Source organism: Varroa destructor, unplaced genomic scaffold (genome assembly GCF_002443255.2).
Source record: "Varroa destructor unplaced genomic scaffold, Vdes_3.0 BEIS01000002.1, whole genome shotgun sequence".
Taxonomy (NCBI): Eukaryota; Metazoa; Arthropoda; class Arachnida; order Mesostigmata; family Varroidae; genus Varroa; species Varroa destructor.
This window is the reverse complement of record NW_019211455.1, coordinates 40753069-40771529: the sequence shown is the minus strand read 5'-3', so window position 1 is coordinate 40771529 and position 18461 is coordinate 40753069. Positions and strand designations below refer to the sequence as shown.

General features: G+C 37.9%; 2 protein-coding genes and 1 long non-coding RNA gene across 3 annotated transcripts in view; 2 read left to right on the top strand and 1 right to left on the bottom strand.

The window, feature by feature from the left end:
- LOC111244803 (uncharacterized) overlaps nt 1-4935 on the top strand; it is a 6547-nt gene extending 1612 nt beyond the window's left edge. The window contains exons 2-4 of the mRNA XM_022792232.2: nt 114-292; nt 534-664; nt 1258-4935. Of these exons, the coding sequence (XP_022647967.1) occupies nt 133-292; nt 534-664; nt 1258-1800 (834 nt within the window). The 5' untranslated portion in view covers nt 114-132 and the 3' untranslated portion in view covers nt 1801-4935. The remainder of the gene's footprint in view (nt 1-113; nt 293-533; nt 665-1257) is intronic.
- Nucleotides 4936-6431: 1496 nt separating this feature from the next.
- Nucleotides 6432-13197, bottom strand: LOC111245601 (uncharacterized). The gene is made up of 4 exons (XR_015319887.1): nt 12463-13197; nt 9196-9304; nt 8316-9070; nt 6432-7026 (listed from the first exon to the last, which is right to left on the bottom strand). It is a non-coding gene; the product is annotated as an uncharacterized LOC111245601 (long non-coding RNA).
- A 470-nt stretch (nt 13198-13667) lies between these two features.
- Nucleotides 13668-18461, top strand: part of LOC111245249 (trypsin-1-like) — a 31437-nt gene continuing 26643 nt past the window's right edge. The window contains exon 1 of the mRNA XM_086978519.1: nt 13668-13807. The gene's annotated coding sequence lies outside the window, so the exon portion shown is untranslated. The remainder of the gene's footprint in view (nt 13808-18461) is intronic.

The window sequence follows — 18461 nt, the reverse complement described above, 5'->3', positions numbered from 1 at the left end:
TATATAATGTGCTTGATAATGCTTGTCCGCTAGGTATATATATCATTTTTTACTTTCAGTTGGTGTATTTGTGTATTTAATCTATTACATAATCTTAACGAATCCTGTTTCAGACGGCTAAGCGGAGCCAAAATGAATTTGGATGTTGTGACTCCCATGGTTATTTGGACCTGTATCTTGGCCGGCTTCTGTGAAGGTTTCCGCATTCCGGCCTTTCTCCGAAGGACAATATTACAAACGGCCAATTCGGCGCCGATGGCTGTCATCGGAAAGGACGACACAGCTGGGCTAAGTGCGTAACGCGGCAAGCGCTGAAATATAGAGGAGTCTGAAGAACTGCGAGTATTATTGCTCAGGATCTATGCTTTATTGTCCAGTCTCCAATATCATCTGCAATGATACGACACAGATAAGGCCTATTTAGGGTACTGCGTAAACTAACTCCGCGCACATTTGCCGTTTGCAGATTCAAACAGTACAATGTTTTGTGTCACCATTGGTCTCTTACAAACAATGTATTTTGTACGTTTCAGAAGCAGACGATTTCCTGATCATGCCTCAGATGATGATGACAATGAGTCAGATTACGAAAAAACTTCCCATTGAATATCGACCCGTACCTCTGGTCGTTGGTACCAAACAAGAAATTGACCAACTTCGAGATGTGAGTAGTAAATTTAATTTCTGCCCTAAAACCGGAAAACTAAATTTATTGTTTTACGTATACACATATTCTAGATGGCGTACAGGAGTGACATTTTTTTCTCATGCATCCTACTCACACCTTCGGTGGTTTTTAGGTGCCCGCCTTTTTCACCAGTGGATAACCACTGGCAAGTTATATTAGATATTCCAGTTTCATTTTAGATCGGTAGACATAGTGCTCCAGATTATTACTAGCATCCCTAACCCCCTTGTCTTATTGTCAGCATAGCGGACGTCTAAAAGGAGAAAGGATAATAATATGTTCGAGATTCTTCATTTTTGCAAACTCTTTTTGACGGATCGTTTCATATTGACATCGTTTTACAGGACGTTTCGAGGACACTACATTACATAGCATTTATAGTCAATTTAAAAGCATAAGACTTGTTTATTAAATACAGTAGCACACGTGAACATCTTCTCTGAATCATCACCAGTGAGTAGTTTGCTTACAAGTTAAGCTAGAAGATTATAGTTTAAGGAAATCGTTTTTAACTTTAGCTGGAACAATCCCTAATAGCGTGAGAAAGTAAGTCTCTTTTTGGTCTCCAGGAGCTGCAACTTCCGGTGAACTATCCGAAGAATACAGATCCGAAAATGCCCGAGGAACAAATCGTATCAATGCCCCTGACGTTAGGCCAGATTAGCCCGATCCGAGCACCCGTGGCTGCCAATCGAGACGTAGGCAAAGCACCGCTAATGTCGTCTAAGGCCCACCCCGTTTCATCAAACCGTTCCAGCAAAGTCAGCTTAGATGAACTGCTGCCTTTGTTACGGACTCACCCAATCCCAACGCTGGTTCATGACGAACCGGGGCTCATTCTCAACATTATGCGGATACTAGCCGGACCCAAACCAGACGGAACAGTTGCGCTGAATGAACCAATCGACAAAGAAATTCTACCTACGCACATGCAAAACCTTTTACGTCTGGCCGTCCGCAATCCGCAGCTTGCGCGAACCCTAGCTAAATTTGATCCCCAGTTCATTCCCAACCTTGTCAGTGCTATCTTGGGGATCGATAGTACGGACGACAGCGAAAATAAGCAGACAGAGGACGAAAAAATTGAGGACAATGACTCACAAGCGAGATGAAGTACAGGACGTCGTTAATGGGGCAAGTGGTAACAGTTGTAATACGGAAAACTAGTGACGCTCGACAGATGGCTTCGGATAACCTATGGTTTGGCATCTGGTTAATCACTATTTGGTTTCAGAAATTTAAGCATACAAAAACGATCCTAGAAGGAACCCTAATTTGGGCATTAATGAAACAGATTAATACCGATTCTCACAAAACGTCCTAAGCAGGTTATTGGTTAGCAAGTAAACTACGATGTACGGAAAATGTACACTGTAAATATATAATTGTGTATATACAGATATATAATACCATCTACTAGTATAGTTGCCGAACCACTTGTCTATACAAAGGGTGTTACACTTATTCGATATCATGCTATGCAGCGGACTCTCTTTGTAGTTTAAAAATGAGTTCGATTGTTACATATGAGCATTCTCCATCGCTACAGATGGCGACGTTATAAAAGTAGGTGATTTTTGATACGAGGGTGTTTGAATCGGTCGTAGGGTTTTATATTGTAAGACTGCAGACTAAAGTTTGTCTTTAGGCTTATAATATGCTGAAGCAGCAACGTTATTCAGTCATAATCTTTCCGGGGATGTTGAATAATTTAACATGTTTTGTACGGAAGATACTGAATATTTCTAGCGGAGTTTTTATAAAATTTAAGTACTTTTTTAAGTTAATCTAGCAAGCATTTCGAAGCAACGCTCTGACTCATTGTAAAGTATTATACAGTCTCAATGGACCTTTACAAAGCTACAAAATAACATTAAACAAGAAACCGTATTTTGTCGTTACCGAATTTGCAGACGTCTACAGATATAAAATTGACAGGATTTTTAATCGAATTAGAACACCAACACCAACCCGTGCATTAAGCATCACATATTAATATTATAATGCATAAAAACAGTCGTATGAGCAAATTGTTGGAATCTACTTTCTTAATTGAATACGACAAACCATTGACCCCTGAAGACTAAACTAAATGGAATACACAAAAGGCCGATCGTAGCTCGTTCTTTTCGTCAACAAAAGCCACAAGATCGCTGTCCTTTGAAAATAGTGCTAATAGAGAACTAGTCCTTAGATGGACACGCTTAGACATTTAAGTAAAGGAGAGAAATTTTCATTGAGATAGTGATTGTTTTCTTCTGGTGTTTTTGAATCATCATTGAAAACATCTTGGAGATAGCCAAATTATCTTTTTTTTTACTTTAAACGAATGTCGAAGACAGGCAGGTGTCTGCTAGCGCTTGCCCAGATGAGCTAAAACACCTTCTACTTAATATGTAGATACGGCAGCATGTTTCCAATCAAAAAGCGAAATCTGCCTGTGATTATTACCTGCCGGCAACATCTATTTGTCATTCCATGGAGGCTTCGGGCTTCAAGTAGGATCACCACATAGGAGGAAGTTAGCCCACAAAGCTACCACGGACCCTTGGGAGGTGCAGTATCTCTTCATGAGCACCTTGTTCGCCTAATACGGTGTGTGTAATAAATTTTTCTAACTAAATGTTTTCGAATTGTCGGAAACCTCGGAAACGCGAGTCCCACACCATCGCGACAACTATATAAAGGCTAAGTCTGATGGGAACACGATATTTTCTCTTTTCTGCAAAAATAAAAAGCTTTTGTATGCAAAAGTAGAGTATAGCCGCTGGGAAAGCTGTCACCTCCGTCATAACTATAATTCCCGCTCGCAGCTATTGACTCTCTGTCGAGATGCTTTCAGGCTTCTGACAACCACGTAAAACATGATTTTCGCGAAGTTTTTTTCTAGAGTTTTCGAAGCTTTGTCACTGTATCTAATATGTTTTTGTTTGCCTTATTGCTAGGCTTAGGTGTTATTATGTTATTAAGCTATTAATTTAATCTCTTTCCGAACGGCCAAACTCGCATGATCAGAACCTTTGAAAAATTTAAAAAGATTACTTTTATATAAAATATATAAAAATATTAGAAAAACGTATTTATAAAAAATGAGAATATGTTTTTGAGACATCACATTTACACCTTTATGTGTACGCTATAGCGCGGATGCCAAAATATAACCAATAAGATGCTCTAAGGGTGCCTGTGACAAGAAGATATTTTTCAAGGTTGCAGTTCTACGCCCTTGGTAACCACGAGTTTCGGAAGTAATAACCCTTAGCAATTGTCAGTGGTGTGTGTGTTCGCAGATTATTTTGCGAAATGTTCGATTACTTTGTCTCATTTTTTCAGTGACATTCTGTTCTTCAACTTCTATTTTTTGGTGGCGAATTCTAAAACTCTCAAAAAATTAGCGTGTCTTTCTCTTTCTGTTCAATATATGTATACATATATATATATTTTTTTTTCATGAATTTCATAAGTTAGCTAGCTTATAAAAAAAAAGCGACACTGAAGCATAAGCATTTAATTTGAAATTTTTCATTAATCGTGAAACGGCCTATAGGTTAAATATGATTTTTCTGTACTGATCTCAATTACGTAAAGATGTATGGAACGTGCTGAAACCTAGTGTAACCTACACTAGGTTATAAAGTTATATGAATACTGGAATGATCCCGATAAGATAATTCTGGGATTGTCGACTCCATTTGTTTTGTCATGATGTTAATGATAACAAAAGATTGTTAGCGGAAACGAGGTGCGTTTGATCGTGGCTTACAGCCAAAGTATCATAGCGCATTGAAATGCACGACTATATTTTGCAAGTCAGCAACACTGAATCGTATTGGCTTAAAACTCAGATAATAAAATTACAGGAAAGCGTATGTAAGCCAACTTGAAAATAGGTCTCTACCATCCTACAAGCTCGGGCGGAAGCATCGGAGTCAATAAAGTAACAATACCTAGATAACGCAAACACCTCTGAATCTTTATTAATGATTGCAATATCGCGACTGAGTTAACCAGAAAGGTGCGAACTCAGATTTGTAGCTTGGCATTGTGGCTCGCAGGTTTTCTAATTCCCCCATGACGAGATTATCGATAAACTCTTCGGACAACATTTAAACATACTAGTGATAAAAAGGTATTTTCATTTTGTTTTTTGTTTGTAATGGTTTAAATTGTTCAAGGTCTACTGTCCCTTTGGTAAAATTAACTAAATTCTGATAAATAAAGGATACTCGATTTCGGACGAAAGGATACCTTGTGAATCTTATCTTTGTCTTTGGTTTTTCATGAAAGGGTCTTTGCGATCTGTGCTGATATTGTTACAGTCATATTTACTGAAGCTTCTAGGGCGCATTATATATCGGGCGTATGTCAGTAGAAGACTAAACATCTGTCAATATACATCTGTACTAACCGAAGAGGTCGTCACTCTTCGGAAACTTAATAACGATTCGGATTCAAGCACGATTCAGCCCCCTGTCTAACGGATTGCTTAGTGCCGATACCGGGCGAAAAACTCGAAACATAGGAAGCTTTTAGATCATGTTTCGAGCCTTCAGCAGGCCACGTACACAACGAGGTTTTCTATATATACCAACGATCTACATAATTCGAACTCGATAAATATTAGTTAGAGAATAATTTTCGGCTTGAAAATCATCTTCATTAATCCTTACCGACGCAAGCGGAAAGCCAGGACCATGCCACAAAGTGGGTAGGAAGATGCGATGTCCCGATAGCCGCACGAGAATGTCCGATGCCACATGCCGATCTGTTGACACCGTGTGCTGTAAATGGTAAGCAAGCAAAAGTTGACTCAAATTTGAATTGCGCGTGTATGACAAACTAACCATTCAACTATTTGACTATTGAGACTGGCTAGTTGAGATCAGGTTCTTCTGAGTCTTCCAATGAAAACAATTCTATTTATCGACTTTTCCGAGATTGTGTGGAAGAGAGCTGTTTCAGTTCGAAGATCATCATTGACTTCACTATCGAATCCTTAGGACCTCATTCAAAAACAGGAACCCTGCAATTAGTTCAGTTCTCATCGTATATAAGCCTAGAACACTTTAAGACCAACTGAACAACCTAAACTTTTTAAGAACAAAAAAAAAAATTGATAATATGATAGAAATGTATTTTATTGGAATTTCTTTGTTTCTATGCCGTGTATCATCCTTGTACCTGTGTTATCTTAGAGATGATAGTCTGATAGGATTTGCTAAATGATTATATGTTTACTTAATGACTTGTTAATCCCTTTAGTCAACCACGGCAGGATAGGTGAAAACTCTATTGTATTCTGTTAGGACAGCCATTTTGCGAGGATAGTTGGTGATTAAGCAATTTCTTTAGTATCTGCACGTCCAGATGTTGAGACCGAGCGAGGCCAAATAGCTTTTTATCAGAGATGCTCAAACATCAACTTTCCCTTCAGTACAGGTTAGGATTATAATAGGCAGTGTACGAACAAATGCAGCCGAACAATGGATGGATGCATTAGTTGATGAAGTTACGCTAATAAATAAGCTACAAATGAGATAATTGATTTAAAGCTATTATTTTGAGCTCAAGCTGATACGCTTCCGCGCTTAAATATATATACATATGTATATATCATGTCGAGTAGTTATCAGCTTCGAAGCAGGCTTGCAAATGGTCCAGTAAAAATATATACAGATTGCTGACAGAAAAACAATCTAAACAAGAGTTACATTAAAAAACAATTTATTGTAAAGTTCTTAATTACAACTGGCAACGATACGTGAATAAAATTCAATATATGTATATATTTATATATATGTATATCAAATTGGTGAACACATTAGGGTAAAAGGCCTTTAAGCACACTATGTGAATAGTGCAGATAATTCAAGAATATAAGTAACTGAACACGTTTTTTACGCAAGCTAAAGGCCCGGTCGGCGAATCTTTACATGCCAAATAATGCGTCTTATAAAATCATAATCCGAACATTTGAAATGGGGCAACTAGGTACAAAATGGGGGAATTGACTCAAACTCAGTTAGACACACGTGTAATGTATTCCACGTGCAATCTGCAGAACTTTTATCAGCAAAAAATCCACCCAAAGTATACAGTCACTATAAACGAGGCTTAATTCAATCGTTACAACTGGCTAGAGAGAGACCAGGGAAGGCGTCGTCCTAGTAGAAATTGAGTTTCGTTGCAGTATTAAGTATACTGGACGTTAGCTGATGGCAAGCAACAGACATCAAGAGCATCTGCCACTATGAGATATTTGCTGAAGATCGAAGAGTAAAGGCGGTCCCCCTCAAGACTCTAGTGGGCCGTTGACGGCGCACTCGAATACACGCAGTCTAGATACATGATTTATAATAAAGCGTACAAAAAACAAAAAAAGGTATTTCTCACATATAATAAACAATCATCATTTAAGCTTTCGGAGCTTTAAGGTAACGCAATATCAAAGTCCGTCACATTCGCCTTCAACAGCTATATATATATATATATACATTAGTACTGAGCAGGTGCTGCCTTAAATTCTAAGCAATAGGTTCATTTAAAATTTAACCTAACCCATAAAAGAGATGATAACGTAAAAATCTAGAAATATTCCAGTGACAGGTCTGGTTTATAAGAAAAAATCTTAAAGAAAACAAAATATTATTTTGGCAATTTTGGTTCCATACGGTGCGAACACAGGCCAATACGACTGGACGACTAGAACCTAATGGGCAGAAATATTGCTATTCATATCTATGATATACAGACACCTCACGGCTGGCGATAAATATTTGTAACCTTTACTGTCTATCTTGTGATAGACTGAGAAGCGTATTTACGGCATCGTTAAAGTTATATAAAGAGCTCGTTGCGTGTACTCTTCGTACAGTGCAATCGTTAAAAATGTTTTTGTGAATCTGGAACATTTCTATGAAGAATGGTTTGCTTCTTTAGCGCTGCCCACAGTGAGAAGTCCAATTAGGGTTTTATTCACGACCAAAACATGGTTTGATCCTAACCTGCCTTACGCCGACCATAGACGAACACTTTTGCAGCCATTACTGGAAAATGTACCTAATAATTATTACGCTATTGTCCAACCAAAAGCAGTGAACAATCGAGTTTATGGCGCCATGAGATAAACCGTATCGCGCACCTTGTGGAGAAACATGTACAGCATGTAGCTCTAAGGACTATATTGCACAACCGTAACAATTAAGATGTGATTCTACATAATAAATTAATACAAGCTTGTACAGAGGCGGATTTAGTAGTATGGCATCGCTCACTGATGGAGTAAATTGGCTATATCTCAGGGAAATTTATGTCTACGAAAATCTAAGGGAATACGTTTAGCTTATGCTATTAATATTATGTGTTAGGTGTTATTTGGCAGTTTACAGAGGATATATTATGTCACAATTGATCTCAGCTCATTAGAAATATTGAAATTACTTTCCGTTGTAAAGGAGAGAGAAAATTATCATTTATTTTGATGCTGGTAGAAAAAGTTGATACACAGCAATGATCTAACTTCATCTGTTCGATTTTCCATGCTTTGCAATAACTTAAACACAGTAGGAGGTAATAAATTATTCCTCATTTTCTTTACAACTAAAAGTTTATTTACAAGTTAAATTACCTTTATTTACATCATTGGAGGATTGTCCTGTTACGTTGTAAACGGCCAACACGACTGTTGTGGATACAGAAAAGGGAAAAAATACAACGATTGATTTTTTTCGTCCGTTTCGATCGTTTTAGAATGCCCAAGCACTTAGATGGCGTGATATAGCCATTAGCATCTCCCATTTATACCTCGTATATATGTAGTTTTATAAAGAGCTGAACTGGGAATAGGATAATGCGGTCATTTTTCTCAGTTGCGGTTTTCATTCTCTAAAAACATTACAAGAAACATTGAAATCTAAACAACGTTTCAGAAACATATTTGCTACGACGTTATATAGATGTGGCTTCTTAAATAGATCGTCTTGTGAATGAATTATGCTGTTACAGGGCTGGAATAGCTTGGCGACCAAAGGCAAGTCCATTAGAAAAAGCCCAATGCTGATTTTCTGCAGAGTTTATTAAGCTTTAGATCTCAGCGCCTCTCGACTTGTTATCAGTCTCATTTTGTTTAATTACAAAAAACTTCTGGATCACCTATCTTTCGAAACGAAGTCATCATCTGGCTTAAATTTCTATTTATCTTTGTAGCCATTTAATAATATCGAAAGTAGCTTTTAGGGCAGTTAGATCAAATTGAAGACCGTGTTAGTTGTAGTCAAGACATTATTCCACGTAACGAGCGGGTTGGTCACAGTTGCGCCACCTTACGGAATCAGTATAAACGAATTCATGTACCGGTAGCGTCGTATAGGGATCGCTGACAAGCTGAAAAAATCGGAACCAAATAAAGTAACGTGATGAAATGACAAGGTTCGTGTACTCATGCCCATACGTATACAGGGGTGGGCAAAAGTTACTTGACAGGTATGCATATGTGTATAAACTAATACCTCTTTCAATCGACGACCGCACGCAGCCTCTGTTACTTATCGTTCGGTAACGATTGCGATACGAAGAGCATTCCCTTTCGTATTATCTGAAGACAATTATGAATAGCTCCTGAAAGCAGCATCTCAAATTGCTTTATTGAATCCGCAGTAGATCTCGAGCCATTTAGAAGACATAGCTCGTTCATACAAGCTGACGTTAGGAGAAGGCTCTTTTTTATTACCATTTAACTTAGAAGCGTGTGAGATTTGAGTTTGATTTTGTTTTGTGGAGAAATAAACATCGTGATATTTATTAGGGGCAGGGCTATTATAAAAATATATATTTCAATTAAAATTGTTAAATACATGAGTGTCAAAGAGGTTCTGCACCGGCTCAACAATTCAATTTGTACAACGGTCGTATGTAAACATTCACAATGTACATGATCAGTTTGTTCTGCGGACACGCGTTCAGATAGCGATAGTTATCTCACGATTCACAAAACATAGGAATAATTTCGAAAAAAGTATATCATACAAGACAACTAATTTTAGTTAGCACCTTAAATATCTAATATGGATCTAGGCAAAGATTGTCGCGTTTTTATAATATCAATAATATGTTGCTAGTATGTTATTAGTAGTAGTATGTTATTCTAGTATAGAAGCCATTATTTGGATACATAAATAGAGAAAAAGCAACGAAATTAAATAATTTTTAGACACTTAAATCTGCGTTATTCTTCCACTGATTTGCGTGGCTTTGCGAGGTCCGTATTTTCGATCCCTGTGAACATTGATCACCGGTAATATCTATATTAATACTTACATGTATATTAAAACAGTGTATCCATAACTGGACGAGCTGATCGCCATCTCCTAACCAAATTTTCATGTAGAAAAATTAACCCAGAGACGCTCAACCGTAAACAAGCTGAGCAAGCGACTAAGTTTATCATATGATTGTGCGTTTTGCCTGTCGTTCGGTGCTATTCTGTAAAGCAGTATTGCGTTGATTTTCTATTCACTGATATTGAAAGTGACTACTTGTCGATTAACTGACCTCATACAACTCGAAACTCCTACTAATCATCAATTATTATTACTGATTGGACTTAACATCCCCCCCCCCCCCCCTACGGACTGCTTAATAAAGTACTCATTATGCATCCGTTCAACAATTCTAGTAATATAAACAACGTCTATCACCATCATCAGGCGATCGAATTTGTGAGGACGTGTCAAGCGGCGTGAAGATCTAAGCAGCAAAAATGATTACGAGGTGAAGATATTTCGACACAATCATCACGCCAGTGATGATTGTGCCGAAAGCGGAACTGAATAGGGGTATATTTTGTTAAATAGGATTACGCAAGAAAGATAAGTTGTTTTAATTTGCGATATAAAACATTTAAAGAAATTATCCAGGGTTTGCGAGAGCAATATACATGAAAAATAGGCTGTTTACATATGAGGTCATTGATCATCAGGACGGAATCACTAACATCTGAATGCTTTTGAAAACCTTTAAATAAACCTTTGTTACAGGAATTCATTTTTAAGGTCTAGTTAGGAGCTGGGTGAAATAGATCACAGTTACAGTTTATGATGTTGGAAATCGTCCTATTAACCAGAGGCCTGAATTATGATGTCAAACTAGTTATAGGTAACGCTAATGAAAACTTCCATACCATACTCGGCAATCGTACTTTTAGTTCGTAATTTTATTTGCAGGCCAAATAACGAAGTAGGCAAAATAGAATCATTTTTCTCTACATGACGAGATAATAAACTTTTCCCTTCCGTAGTTGAGTATTGCTTTGGAATTACGGGACTAGCTTTAAATTACTGAACGATACAGCATAGAGACAGATTATTAAACATTTTGTTGGTTTTTTGTATCAAAAATTCTCAATTGGCAGTATAACTGATCGAACCTGCATAGTATGCTTACGAGTCCAATAGGGGGTGAAGGTTGCAGTATCAATAACGATTGGATAAAATCAGCATTACCCATTCATATTTAAGCCTCAAATAGTCTACCGTTTCCAACGCATCGTAACAAAATGCTTCTTGCTTAATAATATATATGTATATATTTCAATAGGGCTGTGAAGAAAAATGTTCGCATTAAATAAGATCGGTATAGGTAGTTTTTCTACATCATTGTTATTTAGATTTATTTGGCTCACAATTTGTTCTACGCTCGTTCCATAGATTTCATCGGCCCTAACAATGCTATTCAAAAGATCGGTGGGTTCGACTCCTCCTTGTTCCACCATATAAATTGGGGGTTTGCACAGCTTAGCGTTATTTTTAAAACAATTATATTCTCACTATCTTTTCCTTTGAGCCGTAATTGATGAGTTTCGCTCAATTGGCATGGCTGGCGTAATGCGAACGCTCCGGTTTGTGTACGGCTTAAGGTATCGCCATTCGATTACAGAACCTTCTGTTATCATTGAAATATCCGGATATATTCGTACATATACTACAACATTGTGTCTTTGATTATTTTGTAAATGGAAAAACTTTTCAATAAATTTGTGGTTATTTTATTGGTAACGCAAATGAAAAACTATACAGTCCAACTACGAAGCCTGAACGGGTTTTTTGTGATGGATCGTTATCATATAGTATAGTACTTATAGTATATATATAGTATAGCGTTACTGAAGGAATATCAGAGTCCATATGGTAAGAAGCTTTTAGGAAAAACAGGTACTGATGTGCTAGCCATGAATCGGTCATATTATGGCACTGAGTATTGTCTCAATCTTCCTACGTGAGCAAATTTAGCATATCACAAACAAAAATTGCCAATGTTTAGGATTTAAGGGGTGAACTTTAATTTTAAATTACACTTGATAGCTATGTCTGGCTTGGGCTAACAAACTGTATTTTTTTTATTTTCACCCACTTCCTGCAATACGCATTTACACATTATGAGTGCTCTATGAGTGCTACTTGGTTCCACAAATACAAAAAGCTTTCAGTTTTGGTCAGATAGTAACTTGATAACACATAGACGCGATACGTTTAAAAAGAAAGGTGCTTTCAAGTTGTCTTGTGTCCTTTATTTACCTTTATACAATGATGCTATAAATAGCTTGCTATGATAAATTAATAATGTCATATAATAATATTAACAAATAATAGTCAATTTTTAGGTCTCAGCGGTACATATAGCGTGCACGAAGGTAACAGTTAGTAGAAGTTGAAAAGTAAAGATACATCTCAACATAGAGATCAAGGTGAGCATGTGCTGCTCTTAACATATATACTAACATGAGTAAATCGGATTCGTACGTACTTCTCGTCCTGAAAAAAAAAAACGCAAAAAGATTAATGTAAACTTAAGACAGTTGCTTGAATCGTCTGTTTGCGTCTTAATATCACTAGGCCATCTAAAACGTAAAACGTTACGACCATCCCATCAGGCAAAAAACCGTAATACTAAATTGTCTCCAGTATAGTTCTTGAATATCCAGCAAGGCAAGTGGCTAGACTATATCTGAAAATCTACTTCTCTTTTATAAACCATGTAGGATGGCAAACGATCCTTTCCGTACACAACACCGTCCTGAGCTAATCCATGCAGTGATCCGCCCATGTATCTTCCACAAGCGCAGATGCATGAAAGATATCTAACATACTGTCTACGTGCGCTTAACTTCGTTTGCCTATCGTGCCTTTGCAACAGAATACAGGCAGGATGACTTTTCTCTAACTGTACTGAGACGCCTACTTCACCCTGTAGAACACTCATCACCATTACTTAGTTCAACATTGAAACGAGGACGGCTCAAATGGTAGCTACACTGCTTGATGGTTAATCTTCCCGTTCTGGTGTCGTTTCTGATGCCTGTGTGAGTCGGGTTAAATCGTCACTTGGGTCATAATCACTCGTATTCGCCCGTAAGCGAATAGAGTAGACAATCTGCCCGGTCCTTTCATAAACCCATCCCACTCTCTATCGTAAACGCTATGTGTCGCCACCACACACACACACGCACCAGCGCTTGCCTTTGCCATCACTGCTTCTATGTTGCGATCGTGAGTTACTTCAAGCTCGCTGGGCCTTCTGGCTCCCTTCGTCCTATCTGCATCGTATTGCCTGGTACAAGCGTCGGACCGCTGAGCAGCAAGACATTCAGCGAAATGACCCGTCTCAGCTCCGCGTCGAGGCAGGTGGGAATGGGTCGCGTCCTGTAACAAACTTGGTAGTAGAAAGAGGGCAAAGAGTGGAAGGTTTTCGAAACGGTACTGGCAATGGGCTACGATGATTGGCCAAAAGAAAAATGACAACGAACTAAAGTAAAAATGTGGAAAAGACATAACCAGAAGAACAAAGCAGTGTATTTGTTCGTTAAATGTTTGACGCGGCTAAAAGAGTGACACTACAGTTGGAATCGTGACGGACTTTACTGCATAGCGATGAAGGACCATTCAACCGCACGATATTTCGTGGTATTTTCCGAATGATCCGTATTTCCAACGAAGTTGCGGTAGTAACGTTACGGCTGATAGTACGACAAGTGTGCCTACTGCTAACTGGGTTATAAAGCGTGCTAGTTAAACTGACGGATTTGTTCAGGGTTCAACTGAGGAAGCACAAAGCGTCTGACCGCAGGTGGGTAAGGTCGGTTATTTATTCGATCAGAGAGGTTACGTTAAGTTTATTGGCGAAATGGTTTTGTTTATATGGCCAATAGTTGAACAATAAAAATCGATTCGTTTAAACCATGAAAATCGATGCGCATCGTTACATATATGAGACGTCTACGGTATGTACTTAAATCTGGGTTTGGGTAGACTCAGACGTACATACTTCATGTGCGATACGCCCAGTTTGGTAATACATCCCTTTGTTGTCAAAAAAAAAAACATTTTTAAATTCTTTTTTTTTTTTTGTACTCTTGTAAATTTTGAAATACTCCGAAAAGGTTAAACAGGGTGATTTTAATAGACATAGATTGAGTTTCATTTTCATCCAAAAGATATAACTGTTCTTTTCTCACATATGATATTCTAAACACATTCAATTGATTTGGTATTGTGTCGGTTGTAAACAAACAAAAAAAAAAAAAAAGAAGAACAAGTTGAAAAGCATCAGAATCAATCTTACACGATAATTATCAGTGCATATGGTCATCTGAACAGATGAAAAAAATAACTTGTTTTTTTAGTGTTATGCAGTTAGAAAAACTGCTTCGAAGAACGTATATACAGGGCACAGTTTCGCGCATTCGAGGACTCTGGACGTAGGTAGTAGCGATCAATGATCTATACAATAGAGAAAGCATACATCGCATCAGGGGAAATCTAAAGCAGCAGGAAAAATTTATTGATCGGGTTAACATGAATCAAATTACCTACGTCAAAACTATGTCAGTCCTAACTCTAAAGCCACTATACGCTTTTATATATATATATATGTACATATGAGCGACAAAACAGATAAGAAAATTGTCAGTAATCTTGGGAGGAAGATTAGTTATAAATACAAATAAAAGAAAACATCCGTTGCCAAAAATCTTGCAGCGTACGGCTCATTGTGTCGAAAATGACGAGTGATCAAACGTCGAAATGGAGTCGAAAAAAAAAAAAAAAAAAAGACTGATGACCGCTTCCTTTTCTAGGTTTAATGATGGAAAACTGTAGTCAAGACACCTGGAACGATATCTCTATATGGCCCAGTTATATCTATAATGATTACATAGTATCAGTTTTATGAGGGAACTTTTGATGATTTTTTGGTATGAGGAGATTTTCTAGCGCAGTTAACTTCATATTATCAACAACAAGAACGCAAAAGTATAGAAATCACTTATCTTCAGTGGTAAGTTAAAGATACCGATACTCAACCAACATCGAACGAGGCACAGATAGAATCTTTATGGGTAACATTATCATGAAGAACGAAACTCAAACACATCTAGACATGTTTAAGTAGTTTCTGGTTCATAACATAGATGTCTTGTCAAAGTACGCCATACGATGCGCTCATATAAACATGCTCGTTTCTGCGTTAAGTGTTTGCTTACAAAATGATCAGCTTAAAACTATTTCGAAACATACTCTCCCTTCACAACCAAATAGCAAACGTCGTGATAAACCTTATAACGTGATATTCACTGAGGAAGATTTAATTGACGAATAAAAACTCTATCATTAATCAAAGCCCCGCTCGGACCCAAAAATCTAAAGTTGAAATTTAAGATCATGCCCAGTTTTTAAGTTTAAAAAACACAGTAGTTTTGTCTTATGTGGGTTATGTAACAAGGGATTATCCGGACCTAAAAGATAGTCACAGTTAACGGTTAAGGACTAAGGTCGTGCATAAGATAATGGTTGATTTGTGTCACAGGATGGGTCAAAAGTCGTAATTAGACACACGTAGTCTCAGTTGTAGAACTCACAAGGCTGCGATTTTGAAACCCGAATTCTCTACTATGTGTAAGAAAGCTGGGTTTTCATGTTTCCTTTCACTGTAAACATTTTTGGAACTACCCCAGAGGTAGGATCCGCTGTCGTGAAACCCTAGCAGTTCACTTACGTACTCAAGGTATATACATATAGTCCCGTTTACAAACTGATGCTATCACCTAAAATTAAGTAGCACCTGACTGTTCATCGTTTGTAAAAGTTTATCTAATCAAAAAAATATAGCTCGTTATCTTTAATTGATTTCGATACCGAACATAGGTCTTCTAGTCCATTGAGAGACAGCTCATTAGTCTGCATTGTCGTCTGACTATCTGGAGCGGTGTTAGTATCGATCGTAGCCTCATCAATATATATAGTACTATAAATAAAGGGACTGCATATATAATAATTAAGAACAATGCTATATATAATTATATATTATGTGTGTAGAAGCGTGGGAAAAGTAAACCTATTGGCTATTTCTTGTTTCTATTGGCGTTGGACTTAAAACTGTTGGGTAAGATCCAATATAGTACGGTGAAGAACGCTGTTGATCTGCTTAAACGACCCCTGTCGTTTGTATCTAGATCTTCAAGACGGTTTCTTCGCCAGCTCTGAAACCTGCCAGCAACAAGATTAAATGCGTTATAAGTGAGACGAAGTAGCAGCTGCGGCATACTGATGCGAAGTTCGCTTGAGTATTGCCTGAAAATCCAGCACCACGAATTTTAAGTACTTCCCATATCATTGTCGGCGTAACACTGCGTAATGATAAAATTCAATATTTTGGGAAATATCTTATCCATGGGTAGTGCCTTAACCGTGTAATGCCATACTAGTAATGTCAACGCATGGTGCTAGCTAACTTCCCCATCTTCGCTTCGACTCCTGCTAGCAAGACATCAACATGACTCGACGACATAGACTCGATCGAATGCCCAGTCATCATTTCGAAGAACTGAGTCCGGACATCGAGAGCTCGGATTGCTAAAGGCGTAAACAGACTTTGAAGTAGAATCACACTTTGACAACGAAAACGATCGACAAATACGAGACTACTCTGCTTTTAATCAACTAGGCCTGGTAGTGTCAAATGGTACGGCCATCCGTACTAGTCAGTGGGTTCATTTAGGCCTACGAGTATTTGCTGGCTCGATTTTGCCAGAGTTTTATTAGGCAAATATAGTTTGCACGAGCGACATATCCATACGGCTCCACGATATACCTGAATAAAGAAAGCAATTGATTTTTATTGAATATGAATAAAACGGTTTATCTTCAAATATATAAACCACGATAATGCTACTATACTACAATGTTGAAAAATTAAAATTTTGCGGTGCATTTTTCACTCACTAGTAACACAAGCTATAGTAGTCTCGTAACGGACGTGAATCAGTCTTCTCATAGCGTCACGTAATTGGGGAATCTATACTTCAGCCCTACTCAGATAGAGTTCGTAGCCAGATACGTGGGTAAAACGAAAAAAAGCACACAATTTTGTACCGAATTGAGTATTTATCACGCACTCAATTATAACACAACCCGTGTTCATCATAAATTACTTCTCTTCGACTACCGTGAAATATTTATGCTTTGTTGGACCGAATGGAAGCTTTCTGTAATCTATCTGCTTCTATGATAGAAGAAGCAGGCTTACAACAGAATTGGTCTGTATCTCTGCGTGATAGTTGACAGCTGGCTCTGATAACTCAGAATGTTCGTATTTGTTGATACTTGAAAAATCGGGACATCGAAAATCCGTGTTAATTGTCTAGGTTTAAGATTGCTGCCAGGATGTTTAGTGAATATACATACAGAAACCTATATAGAACCAGCCAGTTACGATGCGAAAGAGGAGCGCTACTTGATGAGAGTTCCTTTACAAGGAACAACTCTGGCCACCGAAGGCCTTTCGTTCTACGATTTACGATTACCCCCCCCCTCCCCTCCCCTCCCCCTGCCCCTGCCCCCCTGGAAAGTTGTTGCTCTTTAGCATTGATATTCTTCAATACGCAGTCACAAGGAAAATCATTTTATCTGAGCCATGTATAGGCCGCATCTGTGACATGAAAACTATCGCGGTATATAGTTTTGAGCTCTAGATAGCTTCTTGCTTGTCTTGTTATTAGAGCGACCACTTTTACATTTAGACATATAAAAAAGAAGAAGTATTTTCTTAACAAGGCAAGCTTGGCCTATAGCTGTTACTATGCTAGCGGTACAAGGAAGTAACCAATGTATCGAAACCATTATTTTGACCGTAAAAAATAATTTACACACAGGACACGGTGGTTACACGGTTATTACAAGCTGTGCGGTACAATTACGCTAATTAAACAAATAAAAAAAACTGTCATTATTATGAAGGCAAAGAAAAACACGGTGGCTATTGCAAAAACTGTCAGTTATGGCTTAGATGTTTCTTACACCATGTTATAGATTTCGGCCACTAACTGCTTTATCAGGGTTTATTTTTTAAACAAGCAGACTAAATGACAGCATCCATCTAGATAAAAACTGAAAAGAAAAAGCTTCAGAATTGATTCTACAATCCAAACCTGTAGACAAAATTCAATATATTTAAGTACAACGAACTGACCCGCACATCTCGGTTTCTTTTCTTACGAACTTTGTGCTACTTCGGAGGGGTGGTTTCGGTGCTGGCGTAGTCAGTTAAGTGTTTGTCTGCTAAACTTACAAACACTGGTGGTCTAGGTTCGAATCGTTGGCGTAGACACACATCGTTTCGTGCCGTGATAGGCCCGCGGTTTGAAGTGATGTCTAAAGGCTATAAGGTACCAGAAAAAACAACACGAGGAAGACCTCTCCAGCAAGTCTTTAGGGTTTGCGGATCA